The following is a 16,115-nucleotide window of genomic DNA, read 5'->3' as shown; positions in this document are numbered from 1 at the left end:
CAATATTTTCCCTACTGTTGCTTCAGTTGGGGTGGGAATTGTAACTCTAACCCATCCAGTGATCACCACTTTCTGAAACTTTGCTTAGATTGGAGTGGTAGCAGTGAATCCTGCCCCCTCCAAAGTCCAACGCTTTCCCTACTTTTGCTTATGTTGACCTGGGAATAGTAAATGTAAGCCCTCTAAAGTCCAACACCACCATATTTTTGCTCAGATTAGATATGCAATGGTAAATGTGATCCCTGCAGAGTCCACAACTTTCGCTAATTTTGCTTATGTTGGAGTAACAATAGTAAATCTAACCCCTCCAGGGTCTAAATTTACCCTTATGTTGCTCAGATTGGTGTGGGAATAGTAAATCGAATCACTCCAAAGACCAAGACTTTCTCCACGTTTGCTTATGTTGCAGTGGGAATAATAAATCTCACTCATTCAAAGTCTAATATTCTTTCTCCTGTTGCTCAGATTGGCATGGGAATAGTAAATCATCTGACCCCTCCAAGTCCAAAACTGTCCCTAATTTTGCCTAGATTGGTGTGCGACTAGTAAATCTAACCTCTCTAAAGTCCAACACATCCCCTACTTGCTTATTGTATTGTATTGTAATCGTATTTATATAGCGTTTACTACCCCTGACGAGGCGTCAAAGCGCTTTTCGATGAGTAGCACGCTACTCTGGAACCCAACAAGAATTAGTGATGGATTAGTATCATTTAATAATGAGTTCAGTTTTAGTATTATTATGAGTTAATTTGAGCCGCGGATATGAGAGTTTGTTAGTTAGATTGACTGGAGTAATGGAGGGGTGGAGGAGGAAAGAAATCCAGAAGTGTTAATTGGGAGTATATCCTTCATTTACTCAACCCAAAGGCTTGGGATGAATAAAGGGGGGTGGAGGGGGAAGAGTATGTGGAAGGGTTAGGGAGAGCATAGTAGCAGGGTGAGATAAATGCAGGAGAATTTAGTAGGGTTGTGTGGGAGGTCATATAGGTAGAGTGAGGTTTGGTGAGTTAGATGTGGAGGTGGAGGGAAGAGCTTAGGCAGAGATATTTAGGAGATGAAAGTGGTAGAAGGGATTTGGGATGAGTCAGAGTGAGAATGGAGGATAGTTTGATAGAGACATGACATAAGAGTGATGAGTAGATAAGTGTGATAAGATGAGAGCAGGAATTCATAGATATCTAGTATAACAACCCAAAACCAGGAGCCATGCAATGATCCACGAACATGCCAAGCACAGCAACATATACACATACATACACACATACATATATACATGCATACACATATACACGTATATACACATATATATATACATATACATTTATATATACATATATATATACACACACACACACACACACATGAATACACACACATATGCACATACAATACACAATTAGAATCATGGTTAAAAAAATACTTAGTCAGACAGGTTTAAAGAGTGTGTGTGTATTTTATTGTTATGACAATAGCAATACATATTTTCCAAAGAAACTATAAATAAATAGAAATATACATATAATCTGAAAAATTTTTTTATCCACATAGGCATATGCAGTTCATAGTTGTTTGAAAAAGGTGGTTATGAAGGAAAGAGCCAACTCTTGAGTAGTTTTCTGAAGACAAGAAAGTTATCTGTGGCTCTTATAGTTGGGGGTAATGAATTCCATAGTTTGGCTGCTTGGACGGAGAAGGATGTACCACCTACAGTCTTTTTCTTGTATGGTAGTGTTCTAAGGCGGGGTGCCAGTCTTGAGCGGAGGGTTCTTTGTTGGATGTGGTAGAGGGAACAATAAATCTGACTTCTCCAAATTCCAACACTTTCCCTTCTTTTGATTAGATGGGAGTTGGAATAGTAAATCTGACCCCTCCAAAATCTAACATGTTACCTACCTTTGGCTCAGTTGGAGTGGAATAATACATCTGACCCCTCTAAAGACTAATGCTGTCCCTACTGTAGCTCGTGTTGGAGGGGGAGCAGTATATTTTTAAAATGTAATATTATTTTAAAGTTAATATTTGTTTTTAAGTCATCATGGCGTATAATAGGTAAAAAAAACAATATACTTACCTTTTTTAGAGATATTGTGGTGTTCTATATTTCTTGTCAATATTTTTGACTTTATACACAATATACGCACAATCGATATTTTTGTTCTCGATATTTTTGGGATATATTTTTGTCATGGATATTTTTGTCTGCAATATTTCATCAGACAACTTATTTAGACCTTGGTATATGGCCAATGAGGTCAGTGGACGTTTTGGCCTGCACTGTCCCAGGACACAACTATTTTCATTGTAAACTATGCCTAGCTGCCTTAAGTTGAAAGAACCACGGCACATCCAAGCATTCCAAATGTAAGTCCTTTATTCTTCTTGGGTATTCAATGAAAACAGCAAACGTTGTACCAATCCATGTATATACAGCCGACACGTGTTTTGTCGTGAAAACGACTTTTTCAAGGCTGTGAAACAATATCCAAAACATATCATGGTCAGCCAATAGTTCCAATGTCTAGTGTACGAGCTTTGCCATCACCAAAAAGAAAACAATGTACCCCTCCTTTTGTGTTAGGTGGGTTAGCAAACAACTGATTGATGCTCGCCTAGATTGCTAGAGAATGGAATAATAGGCATGCTGAATGGATATAGCCCATAGATAAGAATTTTATGGAGTGAGTCGTTGTATCACCCAGTGTACAAGATTACAAAAATGCATATCAGTGACCCCAGTGGCGAACAAACGAGAGGAAGAGAGAAGATATCTATATAGAAGCAATAAAAGAACCACCAAGGATTATACTAAAGAATCATACCTCATTAAAGACTGTAAGTTATTTGATCTGTGTCACAATATGGTCGTCTTGTAATATTCGGTGTAGAAATTGCTTATCACATGTGTGGATATATCAATATATATTTGACGGTACACCTTGGTAATGAATCAAGGTTTCTACCAGGACCATGATAAGTCCAACTTAGAAAAGAAAATAATCAAAAGAAAAGCTCAGTGCCATATACTAGTAAGATGAGTAATGAAAATAGTGACATCATATACAGTAACAATCTAGAGGTGAGTGATATGTCCTTCTATATCTAGAGAAAAGGTATGTGTGTTCATACTACAAAAACATCCATCTCCTGATATGGTGGTAAGAATAAAGTAGACAATTTGCACTATTAGGATTCGATCTTTAAATGCAGCATAGCATAGTGGTCCTATCTCCCTCCTAGGGAATATTCAAAACAGATTGCCAAAGTGGAGAAAATAAATATATAGAGCTTGAAATTAAATCACCCGCACATGGAGTGTCCATTATGTTGTTGCCACACAACTCTGACTAACAACGGTAAAACTTTTAGAAAAACATGTACACCGCATATTTATAAATGCGGTAAAATATGGAGGCATTGAGGTTAATGTGTATCCTCTTATTTTGTCTTGCTGTCTGCAATACAGTCAAATCGTAAAGATTCAAGGAGTTTGTGACTTCCCATATTCGAAGAAACAAACGGTAATGTTATTCATGAGTCATATCTATTTAGAGAAATGCCAAGAACGTGTGTTGAAAACGTGGAGAGAGAAAAAAAGAAGAAAAGCGAGCACAATACTATGAGCCTTCTTTTCCGTATTGTATTTAAGCAACTAGCACATCTTAAAGGCAAATATATTGGCCAGGGCGGCAGAGAAATAACGGTTGGTTTATCAAGACACGTAATGTCTAGTTAGTTAGTTAAACAATAGAGAATATTGTTAAAGATTTAGGTCAAGCGGACATGGATTCCTACCAGTCGTGTGTTCGATCCCGTTTCTTGTTTGTAGTGGTCAGAAACGCTCGTGCTGGTTTGAACCAGTTTTATAGTTTCACGAGCGATGGAAATGGAAAAGGGACACATAAATTACCGATCTTGGTGGCGGCCATCTTAGAATGGACATAAAGCGCCATAGATAAATGGAAATCAATGGTAGTAAGTATCTCAATATAACAACTTACTAAAAAATTGTGTAAAAAACGAACAGTGAGAGCGTGAAAAAGTAGAAATGAAGAGAGATACTGAATTGTGACCCACATGCTTATGTGTTGGGGAATATAAATCCTAGTCTGAGGGTAATTGTTGATGGCCAGAACGTAAACCCACACATTGTCACAATGTTATCCTCATACAACAAACTGTGTTACTCAATACTATGTGCATATATTTATTAGCAATGCATAATGTTGCAAATCATTATGAAGCATCCTCTTTGAAAATATAATATCTTAACTCCGCATATTTACTAACATAGTATTGCATATGTTGTTATTATGTAAACTATCAAGTAACAATTACAAAAAAACATGTAAATCTTTTTCCTTGTTTAGTCCCTCCTCCAATGCCCGCAGCTTAATTATCCATTTACTTTCCAGTTGTCTAAGTAATAGTGTTTTGTTGCCACCCCTTGCACAGCCACCTAGCGTGGCAATACCATGTGTTTTGATGTGATGTAAGTCCCGCTGTGTGTGTACAGAATTGAAATGTAGAGCAAACAGATAGTCTTTATTGTTGTTTTTGATTGCTCGAAAGTGTTCCTGTAGCCTTTCCTTGTAGGGTCTGATGGTGCTCCCTACATATATATGATTACAAACGCATGTCAGACAATACACCACATATTTGGTGTTGCAGTTTATGAAATGTTTGATATGATGCGTGTCACCCATACTGTAACAATTTTTTTAAATTTTGTCAATAGTGTATTGACAAATGATACATTGGCCACATTTGTAGAAACCAAGAGGTGGTTTAGGAATCCAGTCATTGTTAGTGCGACCAGGTAAGAAGCTATGACACAACTGATCTCTTAGTGTGCGTCCCCGACTGTATATGACATTGGGTATATCACTGAGACCACTTTTCAAGGTGTTGTCAGCCAAAAATAGTGGCCAGTTCCTTTTTAGAATTTTGAACACGTCTGAACTGATAGTGCTGTAGGGGGTAATTAAACGAAGTGCCTTATTCTCCTTGGTTAGTTTCTTAGGTCTTGTATTGGTTAAGAGTGTAGGTCTATCTATAGTGCAAATTCTTCTATCTGTTTTGTCCCATAGCTTTTACGAATAGCCCCTGTTTAGAAATCGCTGTTTTAGTAAGTCAAGTTGGTTGGTAAATTCATGTTCATCATAGCAATTGTGTCTTATCCTTATTGCTTCCCAAAGGGGATGGCTCTTATTTGGGAAGACGGATGGGCACTAGAGGCATATAGAATGGAATTGGTCGCTGTGGGTTTTCTAAACAGTTTACTGCAAAGGATGTCATTCTGTACATAGATAGTAAGATTTAGAAAGTCTATACTGACTGGGCTGTATTGACTGGTGAATTGTATATTGAAATCGTTATCATTGAGATGACTAATGAACTGATCCAATGTTGCATGATCTCCGGACCAGAACAGTAAGACGTCATCTATGTATCGTCCCCAGTAGATTATGTGTTGTGTGAATTCCGGTGCGCAATTGCGCCAAATGTGTTGTTGCTCATAGTATCCCATGTAAAGGCTGGCAAATGAGGGCGAAAATTTAGCCCCCATTGCCACTCCTTGTGTCTGTTGATACCATGCACCTTCATGAAGGAGACTGGCAGGCATCTCACTGCCTTCATAACAATCCTCAGAGCAGCAATTGCTCTGAATGAAGAGCACTTTGCTGTGAGGGTGCAATGGTGTTTTGGCTCTGTTCAGCAATGTCATTTATTTTTCTAAAACTAACTTCCAAAGCTAGAGTTTGTTGCTGAAAAAGATATGTGTAATGGTTGCAATGTGCAGAGCCTTTTTTCCTGGGTTGTGGTCATTTTTTAATTTTACATCCACAAATTGCCGTGTCTTGCACTGTGGTCCCAGACAGAAATATCTATTGACAGACACCCGCCCTAAATAAGCCATGGTGACCATCACTATGACCCAGTAGCTCATTGGCTTATGGCGGGCAACATCAAGAGTTTCCACCAGTGGAGCAAGCTGAGTTTCCAAACAGAAGTGAGAGAAACCCCAAACCTCCAAGGACAGGGTTGTGTAAACCAAAAACCTAAAGATTCCCCTAGGCAAAAATTAGAACCATAAGCTAACACTGTTCTCACAATCTATACACTTACTCACATATTTTAAAACACACTAGAAATGAATACCACAGAAAATCAGAAAAATAGATATGGTGTTAATCTCATGATAAAAATATCCTTTAAAATCACATATATGTAAAAACATAGACACATAAAGACCACTTGTCCCTCTATATAAAACAGGGAAATATTTTCAGACAAAAAAATTTGTCTTTCCAAAAATACAAATCAACTTTTTTGTCACAAGGTGCCCATGTATTAAATCTGCAACATATAAGGACTACCAGTGTACCGTAGATTCTGCCTTCATTTTCTGTTGGCATGTTTTGGCGGAAAATAACTTATTACATCTACATTCTTCAGGACTGCTCTATCGATATCTACTCCCCAGTACAATCTCATATGATATTGACTTTGGGTACACTTCAGACCACACAATCCACTCTATCCAGTAATTTTTAAAGGAATCTCTGCAGTGTTCTTTGTTTACATGGAGTGTAACCCTACAGGCATTTATTACAATATTTAAAGATGACACTATTTATGGGAGATCACTTTAATCAATCCCTCTGATAATGAATAGTATCACAACTCTTTGGCACATAATCTGTTCCTAATCATATGAAGGACTGACTACAACCAAGCCCCCTCATTATGGCCCTCATTACAACCCTGGCGGTCGGTGTTAAAGTGGCGGTAATACCGCCAACAGGCCGGCGGGAAAATAAATGGAATCATGACCATTGCAGAAACCGCCAACATAGACAGCCCCTTTAACACTCCGACCGCCACGGTGGTAGAAACAAACACCGCAGCGGTCACCGCCAACAGACAGGTGGAGGATAAAGTACCACCCACAGTATCACAACAGGCCTATTCGTCACCTTTTCCAGGGCAGAACCAACGCTATCAAAAGCATGGCGGAAACAGTACACAGAAGGGAAACCACTCACCTCTCGACACTCAACGAGGAACCAGGACGCCATGGAGCCTGAACTACACGTACTGCCAATGCTGGTCTTCCTCCTGCTCTGTCAGGAACAGGACAGACGCCGTTGACGACCACGGTGAGTACTGCACCCACAACACAGGGGAGAGGGGAGGGAAAAGAGAGTGACACACACACACACAACATGCAATACCCCCACCCTCACCAACAACAACATACACACAAATACATGCAGCAACATTACATATACACCCTCCCACCCCCTGGAAGAACGCAAAGACAAAATTAAATGATTGTAACGATTGTAATCAAGAAAAATCAGATAGTCAAAGTTCAAAATTCAGTATATACAAATATGTACACCAACTACACAAGTCTGGAGAGTGTATCAATCATTGTCCGTGGACCAGTTGTCCCAAAATGCATGGGCGAAGTCCACACAAGATACCTGACTCGAAACGGAGAGAACACTGCAGGGGCATCAGATCGAAATGAAACAGGCACCTCAGGGGGAATGGAAGGGGGGGCACCTCAGCCGGATGAACGCACGACACCACTGCTGCACGAGGGGCTCCATGCCCATTGCTGTATCCTGGGGAGTGCAAAGCCGCAGTCTCTCAAGTCTTTCCAGTGGGTGGTTTGCCCACTGCTTTATCCTGGGGAGTGCAAAGCCACAGTCTCTCAAGTGGATAACAGTCTCCACTGGTTCTGGAGGGGGCCTTGTGCCCAGAGTGCTTCATCCTGCCAAGGATCAGGTGAGTGGATGTCATTCTCCACTGGTTCTAGAGGGGGCATGGTGCCCAGAGTGCTTCATCCTGCCAATGACCAGGTGAGTGGATGTCATTCTCCACTGGTTCTGGAGGGGGCCTGGTGCCCAGAGTGCTTCATCCTGCCAAGGATCAGGTGAGTGGATGTGATTCTCCACTGGTTCTGGAGGGGCCCTGGTGCCCAGAGTGCTTCATCCTGCCAAGGACTGAGGTAATGGATGTGAATCTTCACTGGTTCTGGAGGGGGCTTGGTGCCCAGAGTGCTTCATCCTGCCAAGGACTAAGGTAGTGGATGTCATTCTCCACTGGTTCTGGAGGGGGCATGGTGCCCAGAGTGCTCCACATGCAGTGTGGCCGGTCCCATTCCCTCACCTGGGGGTGTGTGCCACGAGATTGCCTAGGAACACGTAGCATGATACGCCATGGAGGCAGAGACATACCCTGCACTGCTGCGTCTTCGCCTTCCACCTGCAGGTGCAAACAGTGATGGAAGTCATGCCTCATGGAAGCTGGGCAGGGCCCAGGAAGTCTCCTCTGGCCTTGGACGACTGACCACTGGGGATCGTAGCCATGTCAGCGGTGGTGCCAGTGTCCGAGCACGTTGCAGGGCTGGTGGCGGTGCTTGCGGCGGTGTCTGTGGCGGCGGTGCTGGCAGTGGTGCATGGGTCAGCACCTGTTGAGGGACACAGCAGGACGTCTCCTGTAGCCTCGGATGGCTACACACTGGGGAAGATGCTGGGTCCTGTCACTGAGGCTGCAGATGTGCCGGTGGCGGTGCACGTGGCTGTGCAAGTGGCGGTGCAGGTGGCAGTGCTGGCGGGGCAGCTTGCGGTGTTCGCCGCCGTACAGCTTGGTGTAGTCGTGGACAGAAAGGGTGACACTAGTCCCTCAGTCGGTGCCACCGTGCCCTGTCCTGACCTGCTCTTCTGCTTTTGTCCCTTCACCACCTTTGATGGTGCCGCAGGTGTCTTGCCATTATCCCCTTTTGTTTTGGCAGAGCCCTTGGTGGCTGGTAGGTGCGGCTTCTCCCTCCGGGATGTGGGTACCTTCTTCACCTTGGCAGGTGGCGGAATGTCCTTGCCCTCGCTACGTGGCACACTGGCAGCCCTGATGGGTGGCGCACTCGATGACCCCGCAGTTGTTGGCACCACTGTGTCTGGGGATTTCGTGGCTGAGGTGCTGGGCTGGGACCTGGAAAGCCTGGCCCTAGGGGAAGGACCGTGGGGGAGGTGAAGGGAAGAGGTCAAGGTTTACCAGGAAAAGTTTTATAGACACACTGGAATGGGAAGATGGAGTGGGTTTGGGGTGGAGGAAGAGGTAGTGGTGTGTGGTGATGGGCGTGCTGGTGATAGAGGTAGTGGCTGAGGATGTAGTGCATGCAGGTGTGAGTGGAGATGAGACAGGGAGGGAGGAGGAGGACGTGGAGGAGGGGGACACAGTGGAGGCAGTGGAAGTTGCTGTGTCTGCATGGGGATGGTGCTTGTGTGAGTGCTTGTGGGATGTGTGGTGCTTATGTTTGCCATGTCCACTCTTGTGTGTTGATGAGTGTGCATGCTGGTCTGATGGTGTGCTTGGGATAGGCTGAGGTACAGGGGATTGGGTCAGGTGGAGGAAGTTGGAGGGGAGAGGCTGGACACAGAGACAATGGCTGCCATCAGTGCTGAGGCCAGAGCCTGAAATGCTCTCTGTTGGGCAGCCTGCCCAGAATGAATTTCCTCCAGGTATGCATTTGTTTGTTGCAAATGCCTCTCAACACCCTGGATGGCATTCAAAATGGTAGATTGCCCAACAGTGAGGGATCTCAGGAGGTCAATAGCCTCCTCACTGAGGGCAGCAGGGCTGACTGGGGCAGGGCCTGGGGTGCCTGGGGCAAAGGCGATGCCCACCCTCCTGGGTGAGGAGGCACGGGATACACGCTGAGGGGCTGCTGGGAGGGTGGTGCTGGTAGGGGGGGTGTAGGCTGTACCTGTTGATGCGATGGGTACAGAGGTGCCCACCACCGCAAGGGAGCTCCCATCAGAGGAGCAGTCCGTGTCACTGGTGTATGCGCCTGTACCCGTCGTGGAGCTCCCCTCGCCTCCGTCCCACTGGTTGCTTCACCCTCCAGGGACAAGTGGGTTGCAGCTCCCTCCTGGTCCGGTGCCACTGCTCCTCTGCCAGATAATGCTATTGCACACAAGAACAGGGAGACAAAACAAAAATTGGGGGGAAGAAAGAAGAAAAACATGTTCAGTGCATGCAACACCACTACCGTTGGCAGACACGACACACAGGGAGCAGCCCTCAGCACTACGCCATGCACTAACAGTTCCTAGCAAATTCACATGCCCATGGGGTACGAGGCCTAAGCCCAATTGCTGCACACCTGGAAGTCACAGGAGCCTGACTAGGTGTAGATGGCTATTACCACTAGTGGGGTTCGGGTGCCACAGAGCCTGCCTCACAAGGGACCTTGCCTACCAAGTTCGTCCTGGCCTAGGGGAACCCACTGCCCACCTCCCCCACCCAGACACCTCGTAATGCGCGCAGAGTCAGCTGAATGAGAGTGTACTCACCCCCCTGTGGGTGCTGTGATGCCCTCAAGCGCCCATCCAACTCCAGATAGGCCACCGCCAGGATCCGGTACATCAAGGGGGTCATGGTGAGACGGGCACCCCTTCCACGTTGGGAAGCCAACCCCAGCTGGGCCTCCGTCCTCTTCTTGCTCCAGCGGCTCAGGTCCCCCCATCTTTTATGGCAGTGGGTGCTCCGTCTGTGGTAGACCCCCAGTGTCCGGACATCCTTGGCGATGGCATGCCAAATACCCTTCTTCTGGTGGGTGCTGACCTAGAGGAATGGTACAGGAGGAAAGGAAATTGCTCACTCGTCCGGACCGTCATACTCATTGCCCACCAGTTCCCACCCATGCCCTGACGCACATACACTCACCATCTGCACATGCAGGCCTCAGCCACCCCATGTATCTTCCATCCACACCACTCAAAACAGGCATTGCCCACGCAGCACGCTCACAGTGTACTCACTTGTTTTCTTGAGGACCGTACAGTTGCGTGGCCTGGGGGAGGACCCCATCCACTAGTTTCTCCAACTCCTCCGAAGTGAAGGCAGGGGCCCTTTCCCCAGATGCTGCAGCCATCGTCACTTCCAGACACAGGTCACAGCAGCACTTGCAGTGTAGGTCCTCTCCTGTTGAAGGTCAGGTATCAAGTGAGTCAACAGACAGAAAATGGCGGTCACGTCGGCGGCGGTGCGTACCGTCACCGCCGGCGTACGTCGTCATTGGCTCCTGGGACTCAGAGGGCCCAATGTTAACCAAGGCAGAATTGCGCCGCGGTCTTTGACCGCCCACCGCGACGGTGTACAACCCCAGCAGTTACCACATTTCCGATTGTCCCACCTTACAGTTCAGGAAGCCACCATTTCAGGGGGCCACATGGGATGGATAAAAACTGCGTCACACCTATCTAGGCCAGGAATACAGACAGATACCGACACATTGTGAATTTCCAACGTTTCTGCAAATAACACATTGTGATACCTCAATGTTGCATGACTCTCTGCTCGCTGTTCTCCTCCATAGTGCACGTCTGCTGGGGCAGGTGATAAGATGGCGGCATTCTCCGGTGTACAGACCCATGGTGGACCTGTCGACAATGGAAGAGAGAGACATCATAATCACATACAGACTTGATCGTGCAACAATCCTGGAACTGTGTGCCCAGTTGGAGCCAGACCTGATTTCAGCTATCCGCCATCCCACAGGAATACCCCCTCTAGTGCAGGTTCTGTCTGTACTCCATTTCCTGGCCAGTGGGTCTTTTCAAACAACAGTGGCCATGGCATCAGGGATGTCCCAGCCAATGTTCTCTAACGTGTTGTCCAGAGTGTTGCCCTGCTGAAACACATGCGCAGCTACATCGTTTTCCCTCAGGTGAAGGATTTGCTCACAGTGAAAGGTGACTTCTATGCCCTGGTACATATCCCCAACATCATTGGTATCACTGATGGGACACATGTGGCATTTGTCCCCCTCCCGCAGGAATGAACAGGCATACAGAAACCTGAAAAGATAACATTCGATGAATGTTCAGATGGTGTGTTTGGCAGACCAGTACATCTCCCATGTGAATGCCAAGTATCCTGGCTCAGTGCATGATGCTTACATTTTGAGGAATAGCAGCATCCCTTATGTGATGGGGCAACTCCTGAGGCATTGTGTGTGGCTAATAGGTGAGGCCAAGGTCCCAACACAGTTGACATAGGTGTCTGGGTATGGGGTTGTCCCGAAGGGTTAGTGTGTGTCTAACAGTTGTCCCTCGACATTTGCTGGTGACTTCGGTTACCCCAACCTGTCATAGCTACGGACCCCAGTGAGGAATCCCAGGACAAGGGCAGAGGAACGCTACAATGAGGCACATGGGCGAACTAGGAGGATTATAGAATGCACCTTCGGCCTCCTGAAGGCCAGATTCCAGTGCCTCCATCTGACAGGTGGCTACCTATACTACTTACCGCAGAAGGTGTGCCAGATAATCGTGGCCTGCTGTATGCTGCACAATCTGGCTTTGCGATGCCACGTGCCTTTTCTGCAGGAGGATGGGCCAGATGATGGTCTTGTGGCAGCTGTGGAGCCTGTGGACAGTGAAGAAGAGGAGGCAGAAGAAGAAAATGTCGACAACCAAAACAACATCATCATGCAATACTTCCAGTAAGACACAGGTAAGAAGATGTAACTGCTTCCCACATCTCATACTATTGTTGGAGCTAGCATAAGTCTGTCATTTTCACACAGTGTATGGACCCTGACTTGTTACTTTGGCTTTCCACTTCACAGATCTGGGTCCCAATTTGTGCCCTCTGCTATGTTTACTGCTGGCCTACAGCTGTGTTACATTGGTATGTTAACAAGTACTTTGACATTGCTATATTCCAGAGATATTGCAGTTACACATTTGTTAAAGCACAGACAGATTGTTTTGTGATCCAAGTGTGTTTATTTCTGTGCAAATAAGTGGAGGGGGTTGTAAAATGGGTTGGGGTGATGGTGGAGGAATGTCCATGGCAGAGTCCAGTCTATTTGTTTCACAGGTGCATTGTCCAATGGGGCATAGAAAGTGGAGCAATGGCAGTTTAAGGTGGACAGGGTTTCAAAGTATGACAAAAGGGTGACATTCAGGGGGGTCTTATTTCCTGGCGGGGGTCTTGGCAATGTTCTCTGTCTTGTTCCTGGATCTCAGGGCCCATTTGCGGGGTGGTTCTCCATCTGCAGGGGTGTGGTGCTGGTGGCTTGTTGTTCCTGTGGCGGTGCCTCCTGGCCACTAGCGCTGGCAGAGGTGGAGGGCTGTTCATCATCCAGGATAGTGTCAGGGGCTCGTTGGTGTGCCACTGTGTCTCTCCTAGTGTTGAGAAGGTCTGCCAGCACCCCTGCAATGGTGACCAGGGTGGTGTTGATGGACTTCAAGTCCGCCCTGATCCCCAGGTAGTGTTCCTCCTGCAGCCGCTGGGTCTCCTGAAACTTGGCCAGTACCGTGCCCAAGGTCTCCTGGGAATGGTGGTAGCTCCCATGATGTTGGAGGGTGCCTCGTGGAGTGTCGGTTCCCTGGGCCTGTCCTCCCAGCTTCCCTGTTATCCTATGCCTCTGTCCCCTGAACCGTGTGCCCACTGCCACTGATTGTCCTGTGTTAGTGGGGTTGCCTGGGTTCCCTGTAGTGGTGGAAACACTGCTGATTGACTTGTCCTGTGTTCAGTGGTGGTTTGTGACTGTGTCAGGGGAACCGACTGTCCCGAGGCTGGTCATTTTGATCCAGGTGTGCAGTGCTGCTGTCGTCACTGTGGGCCTCTTCTGTGGAGGTGTCTGGCACCTCCTTTCAGGGGATGTTGGGTAGGAGTCCTGTTGGGATGTAAATGCATAGTTATTGTATCTGTATGTGCCATCTTGTGCAATGGGTGCGTTACCCTCTACTCCTGTGCTTGCATTATTGGCTTGGCCCTTGTGTGATTGGTGATTTTGGGGCATGAGTGAGTCTCTCTACTGGACATGCTTTGGTGATGGGTGTCCATGCATTGGTGTTACATGCAGGGCTTGGTTTTGGGATGTGTGGGTTGTGTTAGTGGGGTATCTGTGGGTTGTTGGGGTGATAGGTGTGAGGGTGAGGGTGGGAGTATGTGATGGCATGCCGTTGGGGTGTTGGGAATGAAGTAGTAAAGATTTGCCTTACCAGAGCCCAGTCCTCCTGCTGCTCCTGCGAGGCCCTTAGGATGCATGATCGCCAAGACTTGCTCCTCCCATATTGTTAGCTGTGGGGGAGGAGGTGGGGGTCTACCGCCAGTCCTCTGTACAGCAATCTGGTGTCTGGATACCACTGAACGTACCTTCCCCCATAGGTCGTTCCACCTCTTCCTGATGTCATCCCGTGTTCTTGGATGCTGCCCCACTGCGTTAACCCTGTCGACAATTCTGTGCCATAGCTCCATCTTCCTTGCAATGGATGTCTGCTGCACCTGTGATCCGAATAGCTGTGGCTCTACCCGGACGATTTCCTCCACCATGATCCTGAGCTCCTCCTCGGAGGACCTGGGGTGTCTTTGAGGTGCCATGATGTGGTGAGGGTGATGTGTGAGGTGCTGTCTGTTGTGATCTGAGGGGATGTGTTGGTGTGTGTTGTTTGAGGTGCGTGGATGTTGTATGAGTGATGGTGTTGTGTGTCTATGGATGCTAGTGTTGTGTTAGGTAGTCTCTCTCTCTGGCCTTCTTTCAAATTTTTGGTTGTAAGGATTTGTGGGTGATGTGGGTGTGTGCTTTATATTGGATTGTGTGTGTGTGTGTGTGGTGTGTGTATGTGTATCAGGTGTGTGTATTTTGAATTGTCCAATGTGGTTGTGTTTTGTTAGTGTGTGTGTATTTTGAGCGCAGCGGTGTGTACCGCCATTGGTTTATCGCGGTTGAAAGACCGCCACATTGATTTGTGGGTCGTGATAGTGTGGGCGTATTCCTGTTGGCGTGACGGTGTGGGTTTTGGTACTGCCAGTTTATCAATGACCTTTGGTGTGGCGGACTTGTGTGGGTGTCTGTATTGTGGCGGTCTCCGAGCTGTGGGTCGTAATACCTGTAGCGGAATTCCGCAGCCGCAACGGTATGTTGGTGGTCTTCTGCACGGCAGAAAGTGGGATTTACCATCAGGATTGTAATGAGGGCCTATATCTAACTATTTTACCATCAATAGTATGTTTAAAAAAGATTTCCAGCCTGTGTCTCTTCTGTGCTCGTGTTTCTGATGAAAACAACATTGTGGTTCTTCCAACTCTAAATAGAGTGGATGAACCACGTTTGTCAGGGCAGGTGGACTACCAGTTTCTGGTGGCTCACCTTATCCGCCATTCTAAATGACACCTACGCCATTCAGACAATAAGAAAGATGATAGACCTGCTGACATTTGTTAAAAAGGGCAGATAGGGAAATATGTAGATGGAAAATTATATAGTATAAAATTATTTTTTATCTATGACATGGAGTAGAAATTAAGACATATGAGTTTCTAAGCCAGTGCCGGAGACCCAGACAGAACTTTAAGACAAAGATTGCTAGGTAAACCCCCTACCAGATGAAATAATTTCAAATGAATTTATCTATGGTGTGAGTGACAGTTCCATGGTTGGGTTGTTTAGTACCATGTGTGAAGTAGAAGCTTTTAACTTGGAAGACCTCTTAAACATAATCACCAGCTATGTCATGGAGCTGCTAACCACTATGACTCTCATGTTAAGCCATGTGTTGAATTACGCGTAGGAACTAAGCTCCCTGATGGGTTATGTAAAGGGTTTGAATGTTTATATAAGTGTGAAAGACCTGACTAAGCCACAGTCCACTATTCAATAACAGTTATTCTACATGCCACTGAAGTAAAGAGGTATGGCTTTCTTGGTGGGTTTTAGCAAAGATTATACTTTAATCCTTTTCATTTGCCTCCCTGGCTTTAATATGAAGGATTCCCTTGTGCAATAGTGATCAGATGTATGACATACAACAAAGACATGAGTATTGTCAAACTAATGCAAAATACAATATTGAGTAATGTAATCTGCTATTTCTTCCTTTCTATCTAGCTGTATCACATTTTTCCAGATATTATGGAGTGGATACCTGGGCCTCACATCCAGTTGTTCAAAGACTTTGGGAAGTTGGCAAGCTTTATTTCAGAAAAAGCAAAGAAGAACCAGGAAACTTTGGACCCAAACTGTGCTAGAGACTACATTGACAGCTTCCTAATAAAGATGGAGCAGGTATTTGCCATTTAAACACCTC

The 16,115-nt window shown here is 46.1% G+C and overlaps 1 protein-coding gene across 1 annotated transcript in view; it reads left to right on the top strand.

Annotated features, from left to right (window-relative positions):
* Positions 1 to 16,115, top strand: part of LOC138259483 (cytochrome P450 2F2-like) — an 883,779-nt gene that overhangs the window by 561,605 nt on the left and 306,059 nt on the right. The window contains exon 6 of the mRNA XM_069207253.1: positions 15,917 to 16,093. Within this exon, the coding sequence (XP_069063354.1) occupies positions 15,917 to 16,093 (177 nt within the window). The remainder of the gene's footprint in view (positions 1 to 15,916; positions 16,094 to 16,115) is intronic.

Source organism: Pleurodeles waltl, chromosome 9 (assembly GCF_031143425.1).
Source record: "Pleurodeles waltl isolate 20211129_DDA chromosome 9, aPleWal1.hap1.20221129, whole genome shotgun sequence".
Taxonomy (NCBI): Eukaryota; Metazoa; Chordata; class Amphibia; order Caudata; family Salamandridae; genus Pleurodeles; species Pleurodeles waltl.
The sequence above is the reverse complement of the archived record's forward strand: the minus strand, read 5'-3'. Positions and strand labels throughout refer to the sequence as shown.